The sequence below is a fragment of the Agelaius tricolor genome, unplaced genomic scaffold (genome assembly GCF_023055355.1).
Source record: "Agelaius tricolor isolate 1412-34295 unplaced genomic scaffold, bAgeTri1.0.p SCAF_105, whole genome shotgun sequence".
NCBI lineage: Eukaryota > Metazoa > Chordata > Aves > Passeriformes > Icteridae > Agelaius > Agelaius tricolor.
The window spans coordinates 54,543-77,010 of NW_027269365.1; the positions used below are offsets into that span (position 1 = coordinate 54,543).

Below are 22,468 nucleotides of genomic sequence, written 5' to 3' on the forward strand. Positions count from 1 at the left end.
TGGGTTCACCATCCCACTTCCTCATATCCTCCCCCTGGTCACGCAGAAAGAACCAGAGTTCATTACATGGCCTGTTCTTGGGGCTTCCCTTCGTTCTGACCGGGGTTGGAGAGGCGCAATCTCTTGGGCTGCCCCTAAAAGTTGGGGTACTGGCTCATCGGGATGAGGGAGTAGCCAGAGTTTCTTCTACATTTCGGAGCCAGGAGGACACCACCTCTACAGTTGGTATCCATTTGTGGATAATACAGTGCTACCAATCTGCTGGAATATGATGCTGGGGCACCTTGAACCACCTTCCTCCACATGGCCAGTGTTCAAGGGACATCCTCTGGATCTTTAGAAACACTGTCATTCTTTAGATCACTATAGATGATTTCCAGCACTGCTAGTTCTCTCAAGTACTGGCTACCTTCATCTGCAGTGGTCCACTTCCCTGGGGATTTCACAAGTTCTTCCTTACATGGATATCTTGCCCTCACACTTGAGAAGAGCCATTTCCAAAAGCTGCAAATGGCTCCTTCCTTTCCAATTCATCTTTCAATTTCCTGCGGGCAAAAGGACAGGGGCGGTATCTTCTCCTTCCTGGTGCCCCACCTGAAGAAAGGCATTAAATAGTGCCAGCGCTGCAGCGGCCACCACTGCCCATGTGGTGTCAGCAGGGTCACACGGCCGATGGCAAAAACATGGTGGACGACTCCCTGATGCGGAACCTGGACGAAATCAACTTCTTGGCGCTGCAGGATCCTTCAGGAATCTTTGAATTAGTGAAACTTGTTGGTAATGGTACCCACAAGCAGCAATTTTTCTTCTAGTCAGAGAAGAGGAGGAAGTGAGGACATATAAGGAAGAAACATGGCAGCACCAAGGTTAGTGGAAAAGAAAGAGGGGGAGGAGCTGCTCCAAGCATCGGAGCCAAAATTCCTCTACAAGCCATAGTGAGGACTATGGTGAAACAAACTGTCTCCCTGTAATGCATGTCATCCATGGGAGATGCAGAATCCACTCGCAGCTCATGAGAAAAGTGCTCACGCTGGAGTGGGTGGATACCAGAGAAAACTGTTATCTAGTAAGAAACTTGAATAAAGAGAGAGGGCCCTTGCTTCCAGAGATAGAGCAAAAAGATCCTTGCTTCCAAACTAGAGCAACCTAGCCTTAAAAGACTGCACCCCATGGACAAGTGACCCACACCACAACAGTTTTGGGAAGACAGTTTGCCCACAGGAGGGGCCCCATGGCATAGCAGAGAAAAGACTCGTCTCCCTGAGTGAACAAAAAAAAAGATCTCAAATGACAAACTGACCAAGACCCCCATGCCCTGTCTCCCTGCGCTATTGGTGGAAAAGAGAGAAGGACTAGGGGGAAAAAGTGTTTTAAAGGCTTATTTTACATCTCATTATCCTCCTCTGACTGTTAATAATAAATTTACTTTATACCTTTAAATTTGAACCTGTGTTGCCCTTAGAGTGTTTTTCTCCCAGTCCTTATCTCAACTCATGAACCCTTCGTTAATTTTTTCCCTCTCCTCTGCCCAACTGTAGCAAAAAAAGGTAAGTGAATGACTTTCGTTGATACCTGGTGTTTGGCCAGTGTCAAACCACAACCATCCAACCACTTTGTTACCCATCTAAGAGTCCACCCATTGAATCTCTCTCTCCAATTTACAGAGAAAGATGTTGTGGGGGCTCCATGTCAAAGGCTTTACAGAAGTCCACAGAAAGGACATCTCTAGCCTTTCCCTTGTCCACTGATGGAGTCACTCCATCAGAGGAGGCCACTGGGTTGGTCAGGCAGAACTTGCCCTTGGTGAAGCCATGCTGGTTGTCCTGAATCACCTCCCTGCCCTCCATGTGCCTTTGCAGAACTTTCCCAGAGGATCTGTTCCATGATTTTCCCAGGCACAGAGGTAAAGCTGACAGAGCAGTGGTTCCCAGGGTCCTTTCCAGATGGGCTCCATCTCTCTGTTAAGGGTAGAAGGTTTTTAGCTTGTGAACTGACAGAACTTGTGTAGAGGGCTTTAAACTAGGTTTGAAGGAGGAAGGGGATGCTGTTGGGCTGTCTGGAAGCAGGCCCAAGGGTGGTAAGCCTGAGACAGGAGTGAAATCAGCAGCCCAGCTGAGGTGCATGTATACTAATGCACATAGCATGGGTAACAAACAAGAAGAGCTGGAGGCCATGGTGCAACAGCAGAGCTATGATGTAATTGCCATCACGGAAACATGGTGGGATGACTCACATAGTTGGAGCACTGCACTGGGTGGCTACAAGCTCTTCAGAAGAGACAGAAAAGGGAGAAGAGGTGGAGGGGTGGCCCTTTATATTAGGGAGGCTTTGGATGCCATAGGTATTGAAACTAATAATGATGAAGTTGAATGCCTATGGGTAAGAATTAGGTGGAAGGCCAATAAGGCTGACATCCTACTGGGAGTCTGTTATCATCCACCCAACCAGGAAGAAGAGGTGGACAATTCATTCTATAAGCAGCTAGAGAATGTTTCTGAATCATCAGCCCTTGTTCTCGTTGGCAATTTCAACCTGCCGGACATTTGCTGGGAACTCAATATAGCTGAAAAAAGGCAGTCCAGGAAATTTTTGGAGTTTGCGGAGGACAACTTTTTGTCGCAGCTGGTGGGTGAGCCCACCAGGGGAGGGACTATGTTAGATCTGCTATTTGCAAATAGAGATGGGTTGGTGGGAAATGTGATGGTTGAGGCCGCTAGGGGCATAGTGATCATGAAATTATAAAATTCTCAATATTTGGTGAAGTCAAGAGGAACATTAATAAGACTTTTACATTGGACTTTTGGAGGGCAGACTTTGGCCTGTTCAGGAGACTTATTCAGAGAGTTCCTTGGGAAGTAGTCCCTAAAAATAAACGAGTTCAGGAAGGGTGGGCGTGCTTCAAAATGGAGATCTTGAGGGTACAGGAACAGACTTTCCCTGTGTGCCAAAAGATGAGTCGACGAGGCAAATGTCCAGCCTGGATAGGCAAGGAGATTTTGGAGGAACTCAGGAATAAAAAACCCTATGTATTATCTTTGGAAGGAGGGTCAGGTCTCTCAGGTAGTATTTCAGAGGGTTGCTAGAGTATGTAAAAAAAAATTAGGGAGGCTAAAGCTCAGTTTGAACTTAAAATGGTGACTTTTGTAAAGGATAATAAAAAAATGTTTTTATAAATATATTAATGGTAAAAGGAAGAGAAAGACTTACTTTTGTTCTTTATTAGATACAGAAGGGAACTTTGTAACTGCAGATGAGGAGAAGGCAGAGGTGTTTAACGCCTTCTTTGTCTCGGTTTTTAGTGAGAAGACTTGCCTTTACAGGATAACTGTCCTCTTGGGTTGTTTGATGATATCAGGGAGCAGAATGGTCCCCCCATTATCCAAGAGGAGGCAGTCAGAGAACTGCTGAGCTGCTTGGACATTCATAAATCCTTGGGGCCAGATGGGATCCATCCCAGGGTGATGAGGGAGGTGGCAGATGAGCTTGCGAAGCCACTCTCCATCATTTACCAGCAGTTCTGGCTCACTGGTGAGGTTCCAGATGACTGAAAGCTGGCCAATGTGACGCCCATTCATAAAAAGGGTGGGAAGGAGGATCCTGGCAATTATAGGCCAGTTAGCCTGACCTCTATACCAGGTAAGGCTATGGAATGGTTTATATTGTGTCATCACACAGAACTTAGAGGATGGCCAGGGTATCAGACCCAGCCAGCATGGGTTTAGGAGGGGTAGGTCGTGTTTGACCAACCTGATCTCCTTTTATGAACAAGTGACCCGCCTGGTGGATGCAGGAAAGGCTGTTGATTTTGTGTACCTGGACTTCAGCAAGGCCTTTGATACTGTCTCCCACAGCATACTCCTGGAGAAGCTGGCAGCCCATGGCTTGGACGGGAGCACTCTTCGATGGGTTAGGAACTGGCTGGATGTCCGGGCTCAGAGAGTGGTGGTGAACGGTGCAGCATCCAGCTGGCAGCCAGGCACCAGTGGTGTCCTTCAGGAGTCTGTGCTGGGACCAGTTCTATTTAATATCTTTATTGATGACATGGATGAAGGGATTGAGTTTTTCATTAGTAAGTTTGCGAGTGACACTAAGCTGGGATCATGTCTCAATCTGTTGGAGGGTAGAAGGGCTCTGCAGAGAGACTTGGAACGGTTGAATGGATGGGCAGAGTCTAACAGGATGAAGTTTAATAAATCCAAGTGCCGAGTCCTGCTTTTTGGCCACAATAACCCCCTGCAACGCTATAGGCTGGGGACAGTGTGGCTGGACAGTGCTCAGGTGGAAAAGGACCTGGCGGCACTGGTCGACAGCTGGCTGAACAAGAGCCAGCAGTGTGATCTGGCTGCCAAGAAGGCCAATAGCATCCTGGCCAGTATCAGGAATAGTGTGGCCAGCAGGACCAGGGAGGTCATCCTTCCCCTATATTTGGCACTGGTGAGGTCACACCTTGAGTACTGTGTCCAGTTCTGGGCCCCTCAGTTTAGGAAGGATGTTAAGATGCTTGAGCACATCCAGAGGAGGGCAACGAGGTTGGTGAGGGGCTTGGAACACAAGCCCTATGAGGAACGGCTGAGGGAGCTGGGGTTGTTTAGCCTGGATAAAAGGCGACTCAGAGTCAACCTTATCACTCTCTACAACTTCCTGAAGGGTCGTTGTAGTCAGGTGGGGGTTGGTCTCTTTCACCAGGCAGCAACTGACAGAACCAGAGGACACAGTCTCAAGCTGTGTCAAGGGAAATATAGGTTGGATATTAGGAAAAATTTTTTTACAGAAAGGGTGATAAAGTTCTGGAATGGTCTGCTCAGGGAGGTGGTGGAGTCACTATCCCTGAATGTGTTTAAAAATAGACTGGATGTGGCACTTGGTGCCATTGTTTAGTTGGTGTTAGGGCATGGGTTGGACTCAATGATCTTGAAGGTCTTTTCCAACCTAGTCATTCTGTGAATTCTGTGAATTCTACCCTTTTTAAAGATGGGGACGATGTTTCTCTTTTTCCAGTCTCCTGGGACTTCACCTGAATGCCATGGCTTTTCAAATATCATGGAGAGTTGCTTGGCAACTGCATCAGCCAATTCTTTCAGGACTCTGGGATGCATTTTATCAGGTCCCATGGACTTATGTGCATTCAGGTTCCTCAGGTGGTCATGAGCCTGATCTTAGAGTGGGAAGGACTTTGCTCCCCCAGTCCCCATCCTGCTGTCCATCCATTCGACAGGTGTGTGAAGAGAGGTTGGCATTGAAGATTGAGTCAAAATAGTTGAGTACCTCAACCTTCTCTTTGTCTATTGTTACCAGTTTTCCAGCACTGTTTATCAGGGGGTAATACTTTATTTGACCTTCCTTTTCTGGCTGACAGACCTGTAGAAGCCCTTCCTGTTATTCTTTGTGTCCCTTGCCAGGTTCGGTTCAAGTTTCACCTTGGCCTTCCTCATCCCATCTCTACCACAACCAAACTCCATCTCTATACTCTTCTCAGGATAGCTGTCCTTGTTCCCACTACCTGTGCATTTCCTTCTTTCCCTTTAGTTTGACCAGCAGTTCCCCACTCAGCCATGCCAGTCTCTTGCCTTCCTTGTCTTTGGAGGAATGGCTACGTGACAGGGGCCACGTTCTAGACCAAGAATTGGGAAGATGCAGCTAATCTGGGTCTTTGCACCTGCAAAGCACTTTGTCCTTGAGTATAGCTGTGATACAATAACAAGTAGTTAGAGAGACATGAGAAAAGAAAGATGTAATCCCTAAGGTATGAGGAAGAGCTAATATTGTAGTATAGCAAATAGATTGCTTAGCTTGCAGAATATGTATGAGCTTATTACTTGTTGTGCATAAAAGTCTGATGCTCTATTCAATAAACGAATCTTGCTAAACACTCATATTGAGCGTCCAAGTTTCCCTCACCACGACACTTGTCCAGTTTTTTACTCCTGGAGATCACCTCCTGGGTCATTCTTTAGGCTCACCAATGTATTTGGTTGCTCATGCAATGTCTGTGATTTTTGATCTGCGAGACAGATGGTAGTTCAGCATACTCTGCATTACCTGTACGAAAGTTTCCAAAAGTGTAGCCTTTTTTAAGCATTAAGGGGAATGTTCCCTCCATTTAATGTTTTTCCGTGGCCTTTGAGTGTATAAGTGAGAATTATAGGCTACTTATGGATTTCTTTTGAAAAGTTAGATGGTGCTGAATATCTTTATTTCTCAAAATACAGGTTTATTTGCTTTCCATCTCAGTTGTCAATAATTACTATATCCCTGAAAATGTAGGCTTTTAAACTGAATTAAGCTAGAATAGATTCTTATGTTACTCAATGAAATGTCTCAGCATCTTTTGGAGTTCATTAAATAGTTTGTTTCAATAGTGATGTTGGTATCAGTACCTCCACAGATTAATTATCAGACTTAGAAGAAACACACTGATACCAATTTTTTGTACTTTAATTTCCTTGAATTTCATTGTATTTCTGCATGATGAAATTAGTAAACAGAAACAGCAGCTGCTCTTTGTTACTATTTGATGATGCTAATAACAGTATACTACTTTGAATTAAAATTTCTGGGCTTGGTTTGTTTTAATACCAATGCATTGTTACTTCATGGTCATTCTGTGCCAACTTCTTTTTCTGGAGCTTAGTTTCAGCTCTCAAGCATAAGCTGTCATTGTTCTTGAAAATAAAACTTTGTATTATTTAAATACCTCTTTCTTTAATGTGTCACTTTGTATATACCAATGTTGAGTCTTTAACTGTTATTATCAGGTGAAAAGAGAGAAATAGCTCCTTTTTCTTTAAGATATTTCATCAGAATAATAGCCTAACTTTCATAAAAACCTGCATATACCTTAAACGACACTGGGAATTGTGTTACTTTATCATGTCTGTGGGTTTTATTTTGTTTTGTCCAGTTTGTTTTGTTTTTATAAATGAGAGTTATGACTCCACATTTGGTTTTTGCAATTTTATTTACATAAAATTTACATAGAATGTCTTTTTCTTCTGTAGAATAGTCCAGTTGGCCACATCTTTACAGCATATTTATCAACCTACACAAAAGGAAGAGCTGACCAAAAACTGGCTGGTTTTATACACTTACAAATCCCCGTGTTTGTCTTAACAGGTGAAAAACCATTTGAATGTCCAAACTGCCATGAGCATTTTGCTAGGAATAGTACACTCAAATGTCACCTGACAGCCTGTCAGTCTGGAGCTGGAGCTAAAAAGGGAAGAAAGAAGCTGTACGAATGTCAGGTGGGTAATAGAAGTAGCAGAGTTTGAGGCTAGACACCTTCCTGTGCTGAGGGAGGGAGTGTGAGAGTACTGAGCAGGAAAGGCATAGAGAGTGGACTTTTGTATCCAATAACTATTTTTAGCAAAATAAATTATAAAGGCTGCATTCAACCATGACATGAAGGTAAATTCTTATATCTAAGTAGTTCCATTTAAAATATGAAATTACTGATATGGAGCTTCATAATAGTTAATCAGTTAGATTCTTGTGAGTAGGTAAGTGTTCATCTGCATCTTACTAATCTTTTTGCTTCTTGATGCACAGACCTAGGCCTTTCCTGCTCGTGAGCATGCTTCACTAAAGTCCAAAGTACAAAGTACTATTTTATTTCCTGTGATGGTAGCTCTGTAGTCAGAGACAGAGAAAGCTATAGCTAAGTTTTCCTAGAATCGGCCTGGGAAGCTTTAGGCAGCTGGAGATAAACATTGATAGCAAAATATTAACCTGCAGGTGGTGTTTTTCTAATAATCTGTTTTGCTGTTTTTCTCATAAGATTGTTTACAAATGGGGGGGGGGGGGGGGGGGGGGTGTCTTGTTAATTAGCCAAACAGGTGAAATGTATTGATTAAATGACAAATCAGGTCCACCCATAGCGAACTAAGCTATTAAAGAAGAGAGGATGGAATAAACAGGGCCTTTGCTACTTTGCCTTCTGACTGAACTGTGTGTCATCTCTGACTCAATGGTGACAATTTCCTAATTTTTTTTTTTTCTGTTTAATACCAATATACTGACTGGCTAGGAAGTCATTTCAACTTATGATGACAATCTGTAATGTCTTTTAAGCAAATATAAATGCTGTAGATGGATAGCTAGGGTACTTGGTTACTACGCAACTGACGTGAAAAGCTGTTCAGAAGACTATTACTTAGCTTTTAAAAGTTGATTCTGAAAAGCTAGAAAATATGAGAGCTGAGGTTGGTTGTAGCATTTTTATTTGCCATTTTGCTGCCCCACTGCTGTGACAGTCTCAAATAAGGCTCTCACCTTATTCAGCTCACAGAATTGCTGTGGTTTGAGGTTAAATTGGGTCATATAGTAAAGAAAACTGTTGGATATTGGCTTTATTTTGAAAAAAAGAGTGATCTTATTCAAAGAAAGCAGCAAATACTGCAGGAGGTGAATAAATTCATCATTTAATCCAAGTTTTACCCATGCTGTGGCATTGCTTAGTTGTTATACTAGACTAAAGTTAATTCTTGGGAGCATGCCTTTGTCTTAAAAGATAAGTTTGTTTTGAACATGAGAACTACTATATAACACAAAATTGTACCTAGTAGCTTCACTGAAGATTCTGTTTTGTCTTTGTGAGCCTTTGGTTTAATTACTTCACCTTGTAGCTTTCTGTTACGGATAACTGTGAATGTGGGTTAGTGTTATTTCAGCCCTCAGCAACTACAAGAATTCTTGCACAAATTCTTGATTTATTTTTCTGTTTAAAACTGAATTTGAATGGTGCTCAACAAATAAAATCTTGGCTCACTGAACAAGAAAGAAAAAACAAAATTGCACTTGCTTGATGAGCACTTTGGATGCTCTTCAGTGAATGCCGTGAGAACTGAATTAGGCTCCACGTGGCAAGAACAGTAATTATGTGCTTAGGCATTACTGATAGTCATTACCTTTATGTATGACTAATTAATTTTGAGTACTTATCTATAAGGTTAGTGTCATGGTTTGACACTGGCACAATGCCAGTGCCCCCATGAGGATACCCTCTCCCTGGTTTCTGCTGTGAGATGTGACCAGGAATAAGCAAAGCAGGCTCCCACTTGGAAATAAAGAAAACAAAACTTTATTAACTACACTACAACTATATATAAAAAGGAACACACACAGGAAAAATGAAAACCTTACAAATACATTTCCTCCTCCCCCCATCAAATTTCCAATACAATACATCTATTTCCCAAATCACCAACTCTTGGTCCAGCACCACCCTTCAGACAATCAATCCTCAGTTCATCAAGAGGAGAGGAGTCCTTCTTGTACCATGGGCTTCCCCTGGAAACACAGTTGAAGCCTCGTGTGTTTCTGTGTCACTCGTGGCACCGCCCGGAGTACATCTGCCGTCGTGACCTCTTCCTTTCATGTCCAGTGCTCTCACCACTGAACATGGACCAGAGCTGCTTCTAGGGTTGTCTTTTTAAGGATGCTTTGTCCTGTTCCAAAAAGGGCAATCTCACCTTTGGGACACCTGTGCCCCCCATATTTTTTCACCCCCTGGGGCCGAGGGGTACCAACACTGAACCCTCTTGGTTCTGAGGCATTGCCTCCCCCTAGATGCAGTCTCTGTATCACAAGGAACATGGTTCTGTCCATGGCTATACAAAAAGAGTCCAGCAAAAGCCACTCCATCATCTCTTCCCACTAAGATACTTCTCTATTCTTCCACTATTTCTCACTCTCCCAGACCTCTCTCACACTTGCCCATTTCCTTCCTCATCTTCCACTCTATCTCTCTTCTAGGAAAGGTCAATGTTCTGTAAAGTTTTCATTGTCCGAAAAGGGGTTAAAAGCTCCTACAAGCGGCCAGCTGCACACCCCCTCCCCCCCCCCTTCTTCTCCTTCTCAGCCGTGCTGCCAGCACAGGCCCATGTTTATCAAGTTTCAAGGTAACAGTCCCAGGCACCGGCTCTCTCTCTCTCTCTGTCTCCCGGGGGGGGGGGGGGGGGGGGGGCTGCCCGATGGCTCCTGGTGTCTCTCTCTCTCTTCCACCCTTCCATCCCCGGGGTCAGGCCTACCTCTCTTGGCCACATGGCTTTTCCCCTCTCCCTGCCCAGCCAGCAGCTGGGCGGGGGGAGAGACCCGAACTCTTTCCCGCCGGAAACCCAAGAGAGCCTCCCAGGGGAGAGCTCTGCTTTTAACCCCATGTTCTCAGAGGCGTGTCCAATGTCCCAATGGCCAGGTTAAATGCCAATATTAAAATCTGAACATCCATTGGCCTAACCACAGCATCCCAGAAAACACATTTCCTGTCAAACCACCACAGTTAGTATTTTAAGAAGTCTGTGTGTGCAACTTCTTTCTAAAGCATGAGCCATGGGGACACACATATACAAAAAGCATGTTGCTAGCATCACAAATGTGATTTTAAGATTTCAACAGCAAAATGGGGATATTCAGCTGCATTACATAGACCCATTCCTTGAGTTAATCCCTGTCAGATACTCCATCATCCTTTTGTGCTGTTGCTGTACATTGAGGAGATGGAACATTCTGTTTCCAAATTATTTGCCAACAGTGAAGGGGTTCCAACGGTGAAATGCATGTTCTTTGCTTCTTTCTGAAGCCAAGAGCACTTGTATGGACAGAAATCCCTGACCCTGTTTCTTTACTCCAAGCCTGATTCTACCCCACTCTTCTCTCTTCTACCCTGGCACCTCATTCATTTCTGCAGTCTTTGTGTATTGTTTTCAAGCTACTTACCTCACTGCCAGCTGAAGGGAAGTGTGCTCATGTGCTTTATGAAAATAGTGTGTCTGCAGTCAAAGCAGTACTTTTAGCTGGAAGAAACTTAGAAAGATGGAGTTTTAAGAGATTTTTATCTGCTAAAATCGCTCAAATATTGTTTTTTGAAATGGCAAAATGTGAGAGTTTAGTCTATACAGCTAAATCTTACAATGCCATGAACAAATGAAAACTGATAAATAAAAGTAGGCTATTAGTACTGCATCTAGAACTTCAGTAAAAGGACAGTTTGAATTGCACTTTGATCATATGATATTACATAAATAGATTTCCACTCAAAATTCTAGCATCAGACATTTATTGGGGTGTAAATCTGTATGTGGATTTCACATAAAGTTAAAATAGGAAAGCTTTACATGCTGTACTGGCTGATTAATTTTGTAGGTATCCTCTGTATGCACAACTCAAAATGGCACACTGTATCTTAAAAATAAATAAATACCAGGTCTTCTGTTCATTTGAAGCTGATTTCTCTGCTTTTACCTCTAACATACATGGTGGGGTTTTTTAATCCAAGTAGCAAGAAGCTATGCTATGTGAAGCCATGATCTGAAATAGGTACTATACTTTGTTATATTTCTGTTGGCACTGTTTAACACACTGTATTTTTTGTTTCAGGTTTGTAACAGTGTGTTTAACAGCTGGGATCAATTTAAAAATCATTTGGTAATACATACAGGTGTCAAACCCAACCACTGTACCTTATGTGATTTGTGGTTTATGCAAGGCAGTGAGCTAAGAAGGCATCTCAAAGACATGCACAATATTTCAGAACAAATAGTGACAGAAGAGATTCTTCCAGTAGAAGCTATGGAAGCTGAACCAGTAACATCAATGACTATAATAGAACAAGTGGAGCAAGTCCATGTCCTACCAGTAATTCAGGTACAAGTGGATCCTGCACAGGTAACTGTGGAACAGATGCACCAGGATCTCATACAGGAAAATCAAGTGAAAAGCACACAGATGGAGGAACTTCAAGAACAGGTGCAAATTAGTTATTTAGAAGTTGAACACATTCAGACTGAACAAGGTGCTGAAGTGCATGTGGAGCAATTACATGTTGGGCGTGTAAGTCGAATACAGATGGAAGAAGTACAGGCAGAACTTATAGATGGAACAGACCTTGAACAAGTAGAATATGAAAGTGTTGATCAAGGAGAAGCAGAAGAAAATGAAACCAGTCAAGTAGATGATGCAGATATGGAAGATCATGAACAAGCTGAAGACTTAAAAACTCAACAATTAGTGGACACACAGAATGAAAAGGTGGATAACTAGGACAAATGACCACACTGTGCAGCTTTAGGAATTAAGTACCCAATTATTTTTGTTAGCTTTTACATTGGTTTTTGAACCAATGGTCTGTGGTCACCTTTCCAATATGCTGTCCTTAGGAAGCTGGACAAGTGGACCAAAGTTAGTTTTCTTCATGTAGAACTAAACCTCTCCTATGTGAAAAATAACTTTACCATTCATGTAGTGCCATGGAACAGAAACCACCACAGCTTTGTTAGGATTTTAATAATGAACAGCTTGTATCATTTACATCATCCCTAGGTATATGTAAGAGTAACTTTGCCTCTTTTCTTCTTGCTATAGAAGCAAACTCTTGTTATAGATTTGCAGGGTGTTTTTGGCAGAAGAATCAGTAAAATCTGGTGGGTTCTAATGTAAGTGGATAATCAGGTACCTGTGAATTTTCTGGGCAGACTGTTTGTTTGCTGTTTCCTAACAGCAGTCCCTAACTTTCAGGCTGGGGAAAAAACATTGTTGCTGGAGGTCTCAGAGCACAAAAATACTGTGCCTTTTCAACAGGAGTGAAATTTCCACAAAGCTCCTAGAGAGAGTGTTCAATCTAGTTCAATAAAAGGCAATGTGGATAATGTTATATAGTGCTTTATATTTTTACTTAAAATTGTCAGCTGCTGATTTAGGGGTTTTTTTCATTAAATTTAGGAGGAGATGAGGGAGGAAACATTCCATGTGGAGGCAGCAGGACACTTTAAAAAGGACACTTTAAATTAGGAAAAGCTCAGTAGAATCTGTGGTAAACATGAGCTGGAAGAAAGCTACCAGCAGACACTTCTTTTATAAATTGTCGTTTTTGAAAAGGAAGATTTTTAAACATATAGAGAAGGCTTATCTATATGGTATCAGGTTCCTAACTTATTTTAATGAAATTCTGACACGTGACACAAAGACATTGTACTAAAAGTAAAAGCCATAGGTATGAATGCTAAAATGTGAATTGAAAAGTAGGAGTGCAAATATTTAATCAGTATTAGACAACAAAACAATAGCATCTATGAAATATTGCATTATTTTCTTAATCCAATAAATTAGGAACAACTGAGTGACTGTCAATTACAGTGCCAGATCCCAGTGACAAGAATCAATATAATTTTAATAACTTTACAGTAATGACCTATTAATCTTAAGTTTGTTTAGAAAATATTGTCTGGCTCTATGTTTAAGGATGATAAGGACTTCCAATGCTCAATTATTGCCTTGAGATTAGAAGTGCCTCCCTATTTCTGAAAAACTTTGTTTTCAAAGCCCTAAGTAAAGGGAGGAATTTTTGCAAGGATGTTCCCTAATGCTCTTGGTATTCCTGTAGATCTTGCTTAAAATCAGGCTTTTCTATTCAGTCTTCTCCAAATGCAAAATTATTTCTTGAGATTTTTGCTTTTATTTAGTATCGTTCAAAATGATTCTTGTGTTTCATCATAGCTAGCCTTGGAGAAACTGTTGCAAAACAAACATGAATCTCAATTAAAATTTCAAACCATTTAATTAATGTAATTTGCATTCTTTTTTTGTGATGTTTTGTGTCATGGTGTGTTGGGAGACTGAGATGACACGACATTGAGGTTTCATGCAGCAGAGAGCCTTTATTGGTGTACACAGCCCTTTTTATAGGCTATTCAAAAGACTCCGCGTTCGACTCTGGTTACAACCCAGCTATTGACCAATAGCTACCTGCTTGCGTTCATATAATGGACTGGCTCTCTGTAGCCAAATCCCTCCTCCTCTTATGAGGCATACAGTCCATCTTATGTCATGATAGTTTTGTGTGGTGTTACATTTTAGTTAAATGGTATGCTCTGTCTCACCCCTCGAAAATGTACGGTTTATTCCAAGCCTGTGATCCTCCCCTGAAGTATCATGTATTTGTAATCCCATTGGCCCAAGTCTTATTCCGCGCCCACTTTGAATCTCCCTGTTAAACTGTGAGAGGGAGACGAGACGCCCTCTTGGCCCTTTGCTCTCTTAGCCCTTCTCTCCCTAGGCTCTCACTCTCTCCCCTTCCCATCCTTCTCCCTCAGAAGCTATGCTGCTCCCGGGGGTGGGACCCCCAATAAACCCTCATCTAATTAGCACCCTCAGAAGCCGTGTGGAGTCTCCTTGCCTGCCTGCTGCTACCAGTGAACATACAGCTTAGGGGGCCCCCCGGGGACTCCCTCTAAACGAACTGCGACAAATGGCTCCCAACGTGCGGTTCGAGTACCGACAACCCTAAGACGAAAATGGACCTTCATCGCCCCGCCGGCACAGCGCAGAACCCCATGGAGCACCGCTTCTGCGCCGCCTCCAGTATCGTGGGGCGGCCGCGCCGGGCCGCAGCCGCGACCCCGGGCGGCCCCGCCACCACCGCGCAGATGCCCCGCGAGACACCGCGCCGCCATTGCACCATCGCAGCCCGCGCGGCTTTTCAGATCACCGCCAGCAGCTGCCGGCTCCCCTGCGCCAACGTGGCCACCACGTGGCTGCTCGGAACCGCCGCTCGCCGGGAGCCGAGCCCGCTGCCCCCTGCCCGGAGGCGGCGGGGGAGGGCCCCGCAGAGCGGGCGGGCCGTGCGGATCGTCGAACCCGAGCAGCCGCTGCCCTGGACCACAGCAGCGGCGAAAGAAGAAACCAAAGCCCACCAGTTTCCGCGGGGGAGCCACCAGACGAGCAAGAAGCAGTTTTCAGCTTTGCCCGAGCCCCGCACCTCCTCCCCCCCCCTCCCCCCCCAAAACTGCTTTCGTCAGTTTTGTGACCTCTTTCCTCGGTTTTACTCTCTCCCCCCCTCGCTGCTCTTTCTCCCTAACTCCATCCCTAACCTGCCTTCCCCTTAACAAACCCCCAGGAGTCCACTCCGTCCTGCTAAGCCCGGCACAGCAGCCACACGGCTAAGCCTCAACATTTTGTTGAATTGAAAATTTTACTTTATGATCTCCTTCCCCTGTTAGTCCAGGAGCAGAATAATATCCTTCTCTGCAATCCATACCCCTTTTTTCCTTATTTTGGGTAGTTCGCCGGGAGCAAACTGCTCGAAGGCGCAGGGTACCCCGAAAAGGTTTTTCTTTCGCAGAGTCCCTGGCTCCCCATAACCTCCCCAATTCCCTAACCTCCCCAATTCCCAATCCCTATCCACTTGTTCTAGCTGAAAAGAGCTCGTCAGCTAGAACTTTTATCCTAAAACCCTCTAACCTTTTTATCATTCTGATCCAATATCTGTCTTCTCTCCATTTCCCTCCCATTCCCATGAAGTAGTTTTTATAATTATGCGTTTCTAGTTTAAATGCGTATTCATATTGCAGATTGTCATATTTTCAGTTTTAGAAAGCAAGGGCCTGTCAGGTCACAAGGGTAGATCCAACGAGAAGCAGTTTTCGATTGTTTCTTTAATAGCAAGTGTTCAGATAGTATTAGACTGCTGAATCAAAATCGCTGTTGGGTTTATGCTGTCTTTAGTAGGTTCTTAGGGTGACTGATAACATAAAATGGTGTCTGGGAAAGTATTTTGACGGTTTTGTGGTGAATGCTCCCTGAGTATAGGTAGTAGCTGAAGCCGAATTTCTTTTTTTTTTCTTTTTGTTTTTCTTTTAATGACCTAAAACTGGGGGGTCTTCTGGGTTAAACCAGTTGGAAGGTGAAAGCAGCGGTAAAGCTCAGATCCAAGGGTGAGAATCTGAGGCCACAAACCTGCCTGTAGTCTGGGGGGCGCCAGATGATTCCCTGTCCCTGAGAGGGGGAGCAGAAGTCGTCACCGTAGCCTAAACTGGGGGCTGTGGTGGTCCGAAAAGCCAGTTGGAAAAAGTTAGACATCATTGGGCCAGTCACGCTGAAAAGGCCAATCCCAAAACTCTCATATGAGTTTAGTGTATAAGGCTAAAGCCCTTTAAGCACTTGCCCATGCTTTAAATTCGTTTAAAATCTGCAATATGGACCCACATAACCCGTTTATTACAATTAAATGCTCATTTTATCTTTAATACCTACCACCAAAGGCAAACATCAGGTCAAATTGACTGTTTAAAACATAATCCTCACCGGAATTGTATTTATTTTTATGCTGTGAAACTGTGTAATTACTGCTTCATTTTTTTAATTGTTGTCATATTTCTCTTTATCTTTTCTTTCTAACAAAAAAAGAGTGAATTGTGGTGTTACATTTTAGTTACATGGTATGCTCTGTCTCACCCCTCGAAAATGTACGGTTTATTCCAAGCCTGTGATCCTCCCCTGAAGTATCATGTATCTGTAATCCCATTGGCCCAAGTCTTATTCCGCGCCCACTTTGAATCTCCCTGTTAAGCTGTGAGAGGGAGACTAGATGCTCTCTTGACCCTTTGCTCTCTCTTAGCCCTTTTCTCCCTAGGCTCTCTCTCTCCCCCTCCTCCTCCCTCCCGCTTCTCCCCCTTCTCCCTCAGAAACTATGCTGCTCCCGGGGGTGGGACCCCCAATAAACCCTCATCTAATTAGCACCCTCAGAAGCCGTGTGGAGTCTCCTTGCCTGCCTGCTGCTACCAGTAAACATACAGCTTAGGGGGCCCCCCAGGGACTCCCCGGGGAGCCTCCCCCGAAATGAACGGCAACAGTTTTGGATGTTCTGAGATGCAAATAATATGGGATGAGATTCTGTGCAGAGAAAAGAATGGCCTGATGTTAATAATGAAAGTAAAAGATAGCTATTGGATTTATACCTGGCTTCTGATAAGAAGCCTGTCTTTTTAAACATGGAGGGGGTGTAATATGCTTAGCTGCATAACTCTAAATTTTTAGGCATTTAGGCATATAGACACCAGATCTGTATCAGTGGAATTAAAGGAACAATCTGGTTGTGTCTAATTAATGAAACTAACTTAGGCAATTTAAGTCCAATGTAAAATGAGCAGTTAGGTGATATTGATAGCAGGGCTATAATTTGGTAAGCACAGTTGAGCTATCTTTTTGTTCTGTTTGATCTCTCCTTTTTAAGAACAGCCTGCAAATTTGGTAGGAGAGAAATGATGCTTTGTTGTTGTGCCCAGTGCTGCCTCTATACAGACTTCTGTTGAGCCTGGGTGGAAATGCAGTGGGGGCATGACCAAACCTCTCCTCACTGAGGGACAGGGTGAAAGGCTCTTAAATAATAACTCCACTGGAAAGTGTTTCCCTTTGCAATCCCCTCTTCCCTAGAATTTCCTTCTCAAATTGCTTCTACCAGTGGAGTCCCCCATGCCTCCTTACTGCAACTGCAGGAGTGATGATTGACTTGGAGAGTCAAGTTCTGGATGCCCTCTATTACAGCCAACTTGCCATCCTCTTTCTGCCACAAATGTCTGTATAGACCTACAGACCTCTCCAAACTATATACCTATTCACCACTGGAGGAGTTTTTTCCTTTAAATAAGTATATACTGCTGTTTCCCAGAGTGCCCTGTGTTATGCAGGTACTGGTCTGTAGCTTGCAATGAGGCAGCATGCAGCTGCACTTTTTGCCTGGTGCCTGCAGTGGGCTGTGTCACATGAAGGGAATGCTTGAATTTATGCTGAATGAAAGTAATTGGCCTAAAGCACTGGGGTCTAGGCAGTGAGAAATGGAAAAGGTAGAATGAACAAAAACCTGTGAGGTGTGTCTAGATACAAAATAAAAAGTGAACATTAAATTGAGACTTGTGGATTTATATACAATATTCATGAGAGGCCACTGTAGCAGGCACAGGGCCTGCAATGCCTCCATGGCATTCAGCAGCCTAAGAAATGCCATGTCATGATGACCGGACCTAAGATGCCCCTCTTCCGCCTTTGGACCCTTGCTTATCTCTCTGTAAGACTATAGGTCACATTCGCCTTGTCATTTACTATTGGACAATTTCCAAAACTCCTGCATACTATAAAAACCCCTACTTTTGCCCAGTTTGACAGAAGAGCTGTCCCTGAGAACCTTCGCAGAAGACTTCAATAAAGACATCTCTGTGGAACCTTACACAGCCTTCTCCTCTCTCTCCCTGCATCTGCCTAAGGCACTTAGCAAGCTAAAGAGCTGAAATCATAAATGAGCTGATAATCACTAAAGAGCAGATCTCACTTAAGAGCTGAGCTTGCTAAGGTAGCCTGTGGCTGGGAGATGCCTGGGAGCCCAGGCAGGCTGTGCTGAACAGGACTGCGCTATCCGGACCTGTGACAGCCAGCCGGGGATACCCCGAAACCCAGCCAAGGCACACATTAAGTCGGCCACAAGCTACTTCTGAAAGAAGGGCAGGGAGAGGAAAGGGTGCTGATCAATAGTTTGAGATTTGCCAAGTTATTCACACAATATTAAAAAGGATTAGCTGCTTTTTTTGAAAACAGTTGCAAAAGGATGTTTCATCTGCAGGCTTATGAGGATGGAATTGGATGTCAGTCCTGTGTGAGATGGTCACTAGAGGAGGATCATGCAGCTTCTACTGTTTCATGCTTGCAGTGGAATTTTTAATTAGCTAATGGTGCAGAATATGGTAGTCTCTTACACCAATTCTGTAACAGTATTATTTCAAATGAGGAAACATTTAAATAGATATTTAATTTGGTTGTTTACTTTTAAGGACCAAAGTATGTGTTCTATAGGGACTATTGTGAAAATGTAACATGCAGTCAGAAATTTTTTTTGTTATTTCTAACAACTTCCTTCTTAAACTGTAGTGTTTGCTTCTAGAAAATAATTTTTAAATTAAAGCAACCTGTTTACAATGAAAATACAAATAATTTGTAGCTTGTTAAACACTTAGCAGCTCAGGCAGGTACAACAGAACCTGGAGCTCACTAGCTCAGATCTTGTAAAGCTTTAGCCATGGCTAGACCTAACTGTGGGAAGCATGCCTGTGTTTGCATCCTGCCCACAGCTTTGTGTGTGGTGTGAGTAATGCTCTCACAGCTCCCTCATACTTCTTTCCCTGACTGACATCTATAAACGTCTCTGCTGGGACTTGTCTTTCCGATTCCTTTGAGAGTTTGGTGGCCTGTTGAGGAAATAATTTGTACCATTAAAAGATCTGACACTAGAAAGGGAGGTGCAGCATGTAAATCCTAGGGTAAGGGTCTCTAACATGGGGTACAATGACCCGAAGGGTGTAAGTGGTGTGCAGGGGGCTGTGCCTGGCAGGTGATAGCCAGTCGTGGGATTGCAGCTCATCGCCGCCAGAGCTGTCCAAGGTTTTGTAACAAAGATGGCTGCAGTGGCTGACTAGCCTGGACTGCAAGCCCTCTCAGCTGGGGTGTTGGGAGTTGGGCAAGCAGGGGATGTGGTGAGGCAAGGAGGTCTGTCCCCATCTCATGAGGAAAAGAGTGATGGCAGGTGGTTGGCAGGAACTGCAGCAGTGCTGAGGCCCACAATCCCAGGTAGGCCTCCTGTGCCCAGAGTTAGCCTGCTGAAAGGTTGAAAGAGGCAGTGAAGCACTGCAAAGCCAAGGCTGGAGGCAATGGGGAGGGAGCCAATTTTCAGGTACAGCAGTGGAACCACAGCATCAGTGGTGGCCAGCTATGTCCCCTGCTCGGGTGGAGATCTGGCCCCTGGAGGTGGCACTGCCTCAGCCAAGTGTCCCAGGCTGCTCCTTGTCAGATTCTGCCAATGGATTGTTGTGGGAAAGGAAGGCTGAGCCACTGCATGTTGCCAGCTTGCTGTGAACATGCATGGACTCCTCACACCCGTATGTGCTGAGTTTTATAATTTTGGTGCTCTTCCAGCACAACTGGGTCTTAAAGCTTTTGCCAAGGTGTTATGGGTTGACCCTGGCTGAACAGATGCCCACCAAGCCACTTTATCACTCCACTCTTCAAGTGGGCATGGGAGAGAAAATACAATGAAAGACTCATGGGTGGAGATAAGGTCAGGGGGAGATCACTCACCAAATACCGTCATGGGCAAAACAACTCAATTTGGGGAAACTAGCTTCATTTATTATCAATCAAATCAAATTAGGATAGCAAGAAAATAAAAACTAAATCTTAAAACACCTTCCCCTAACCCTTCCTTTCTTTCTGGGCCTAACTTTAAACCCAAATTCTTTACCTCCCCCCCCCCCCCCATCAGTGCAAGAGGACAGGGAATGGGGCTGCAGTCAGTTCACACATTCTCTCTGCTGCTCCTTCTTCCTCAGGGGAGGACTCTTCCCCTACTCCAATGCAGGTCCCTTTCCACGAGGTCAGTCCTTCTGGCACAGCCTGCTCCAGCATGGGCTCCTTCAGGGGCTGCAGGTGGATCTCTGCTCCCCCATGGACTGCAGGGGCACAGCTGCCTCATCATGGGCTGCACCACAGGCTGCAGGGGAATCTCAACTCTGGCACCTGAAGCACCTCCTGCCCCTCTTTCTGCACTGACCTGGCTGTCTGCAGTTGTTCCTCTCACATATTCTCACCCTGCTCTCCCAGCTGCTGGTGTTTCACAATTTTTCTTCCCTTCTTAAATATGTTATCCAAGAGGCACTGCCCCTGGAGTAGTTTTAATAATTTCAGTAGTATTTGGTGCTGCTGTTTAAATTTGTATGCTAATTTGCTTAGAGAAAGTATACTGGCTAAAGGGAACTTTTTTCTTCATAAAGTTATGGTATAAGATCCCACATTTTTCTAATGCTGACTTTTCTTTAACATATTTTAAGCAAAATTAGGTGTTTCCAATTGTTCCCTTCAGCTGGAGGTCTAATTCTGCATATCCTTTGCTGGGGCTGTAATCTGATTCATGAAAATGCTGTCATATCCTGGTGCTTTGTTCTGAAAAAGGAGCACAGAAACCCACTGGCTTTCAGGGGTCATGCTGCAAGAAGGGTGCTTCATGGGCAGACTTGCCTAGGGGGCACACAAATGAACTACACAGAGGTGAGGGGAGAAGAGGGGTTTTTGCTGTTAAAATTGAATAAACAAGGCACAGTGCCAATGTGTTTTTAAATTGTTATTTACATGCAGATTATTTGAAAGACATGTATTTTTTCTGACACCTTCTTCTTATGCTAGGGCTAATTGGAGCCTGAAACCAAAACATTTTCAGTCTAAGAAATCCCATACTGTATTTAACATAAGAAGCATATGAGTAATTCTATGGAAGAAACCAGAACATGCTTCTGTTGTTCTTCTATTATTTCTAGAGTCCATACCTCTTTGGCATATTCTCATGGCTGCAGATCTTCGCTGCACAGACTCCTTCTTCTGCACACTGTTCTCTCTCTCGGGTCAGGGCTCCTCCAAGACTCTCCCTGACTGGCTTACCCGCCCCCTTTTATCCTGGTCATCTTCATTGGTCACAGCCGCAGCCCAATTAAGGACATCGCAGCTGCAGCCCATCGAGGGCAACCGGGACCTCTGGGGCAAAGCCTCTATACACATATTCAAATACATTTCCTCTACTATATGCTTCCTTGTTTTCTGGATTGGGTTATTATTCCTTATATTGTGTACTGTTTGAGATGAGGGACTACATTTTGTTCGTCACGAAAAAGAGACCAGTGTGTTACAAGAGTTGTCTGCTGACTATTTCTGTACTACTTCATGAGATATGAGCCACAAGGATACCAGGGAAGGGGTTGCAGGAGCCCACACATAGTCCCACCCAGCAAATGGTACAAACAGATAACTCACAGAAATAACGACCAGGGAAAGGCTGGGGAAAGGGCAGGGGCAGATAAACACCCAGCAGGGAAACCTTTCCCGCTGACAAATGGTACAAGCAGATAACTCACAGAAATAACGACCAGGGAAAAGCTGGGGAAGGGGCAGGGGCAGATAAACAGTCTGCAAGGCAGGATATTTGCTTGCTTAAGCTTGATAGGGCACAGTTTGCAAGGCAGGACATTTGCTTGCTTAAGCTTGATAGGGCACATATTGCGTTAATCATAAGATTTTGGTAATTTTCCACGGAGAAGTCACCAAATAAGGACATAGGGTGAAGAAGACGCAGCTGAGGAAGACTCCGCAGCCTTTATCACCGACCACCAGGAGACAGAAGGATGACCCCCTAGCAACAACCAGCGCAGGCGCAGAGTACTCCGAGATAACATGGACTCCTGAAGGATAGAGAGGATAAAAGGACTGAATCAGAAACTAGTTGGAGCGGCAGTAGGTGGAGCGGAGACTCCCCTGTCGCCCAGCACTGAGCCTTTGCTTACGTAGTATAACTGCTTCAATAATTAATAAATTCTTTGATTGGAAACTACTCGTTTTGAGTCAATTTTATAACACTGTTCATATAGCCTTAGAGTGGCTGGCACAGTTATTGATAAACAGAATAGCATGTGTCACAAGAAATTTGTAGTTTCAGGGCTTTCTCCTTTAAGGATATATACGGTAACCGTGACTTTAAAGTTCCTGCCTGCCAGCAGACGGAGTTGGGGGGGAGGGGGGGGGGGGGGGGGGGGGCTGCGTGGTTTCTCGGTTCGCGCGCTGGATCGGCTGTCAGCTCTGCCAGAGGCAGACAAAAAGGGATGGAGAGCATCCC

At 44.2% G+C, this 22,468-nt stretch overlaps 1 protein-coding gene and 1 long non-coding RNA gene across 3 annotated transcripts in view; one reads left to right on the forward strand and one right to left on the reverse strand.

The window, feature by feature from the left end:
• Positions 1–13,551, forward strand: part of LOC139586157 (zinc finger protein 131-like) — a 36,517-nt gene extending 22,966 nt beyond the window's left edge. For both annotated transcript variants that reach the window (XM_071419365.1, XM_071419366.1), the window contains 2 exons: positions 7,114–7,244; positions 11,374–13,551. In XM_071419365.1, coding sequence (XP_071275466.1) covers positions 7,114–7,244; positions 11,374–12,036 — 794 coding nt within the window. In that variant the 3' untranslated portion in view covers positions 12,037–13,551. The remainder of the gene's footprint in view (positions 1–7,113; positions 7,245–11,373) is intronic.
• Positions 9,057–22,195, reverse strand: LOC139586158 (uncharacterized). The gene is made up of 3 exons (XR_011677478.1): positions 21,132–22,195; positions 10,714–10,800; positions 9,057–9,446 (listed from the first exon to the last, which is right to left on the reverse strand). It is a non-coding gene; the product is annotated as an uncharacterized lncRNA (long non-coding RNA).
• Between the last annotated feature and the right edge of the window lie 273 nt (positions 22,196–22,468).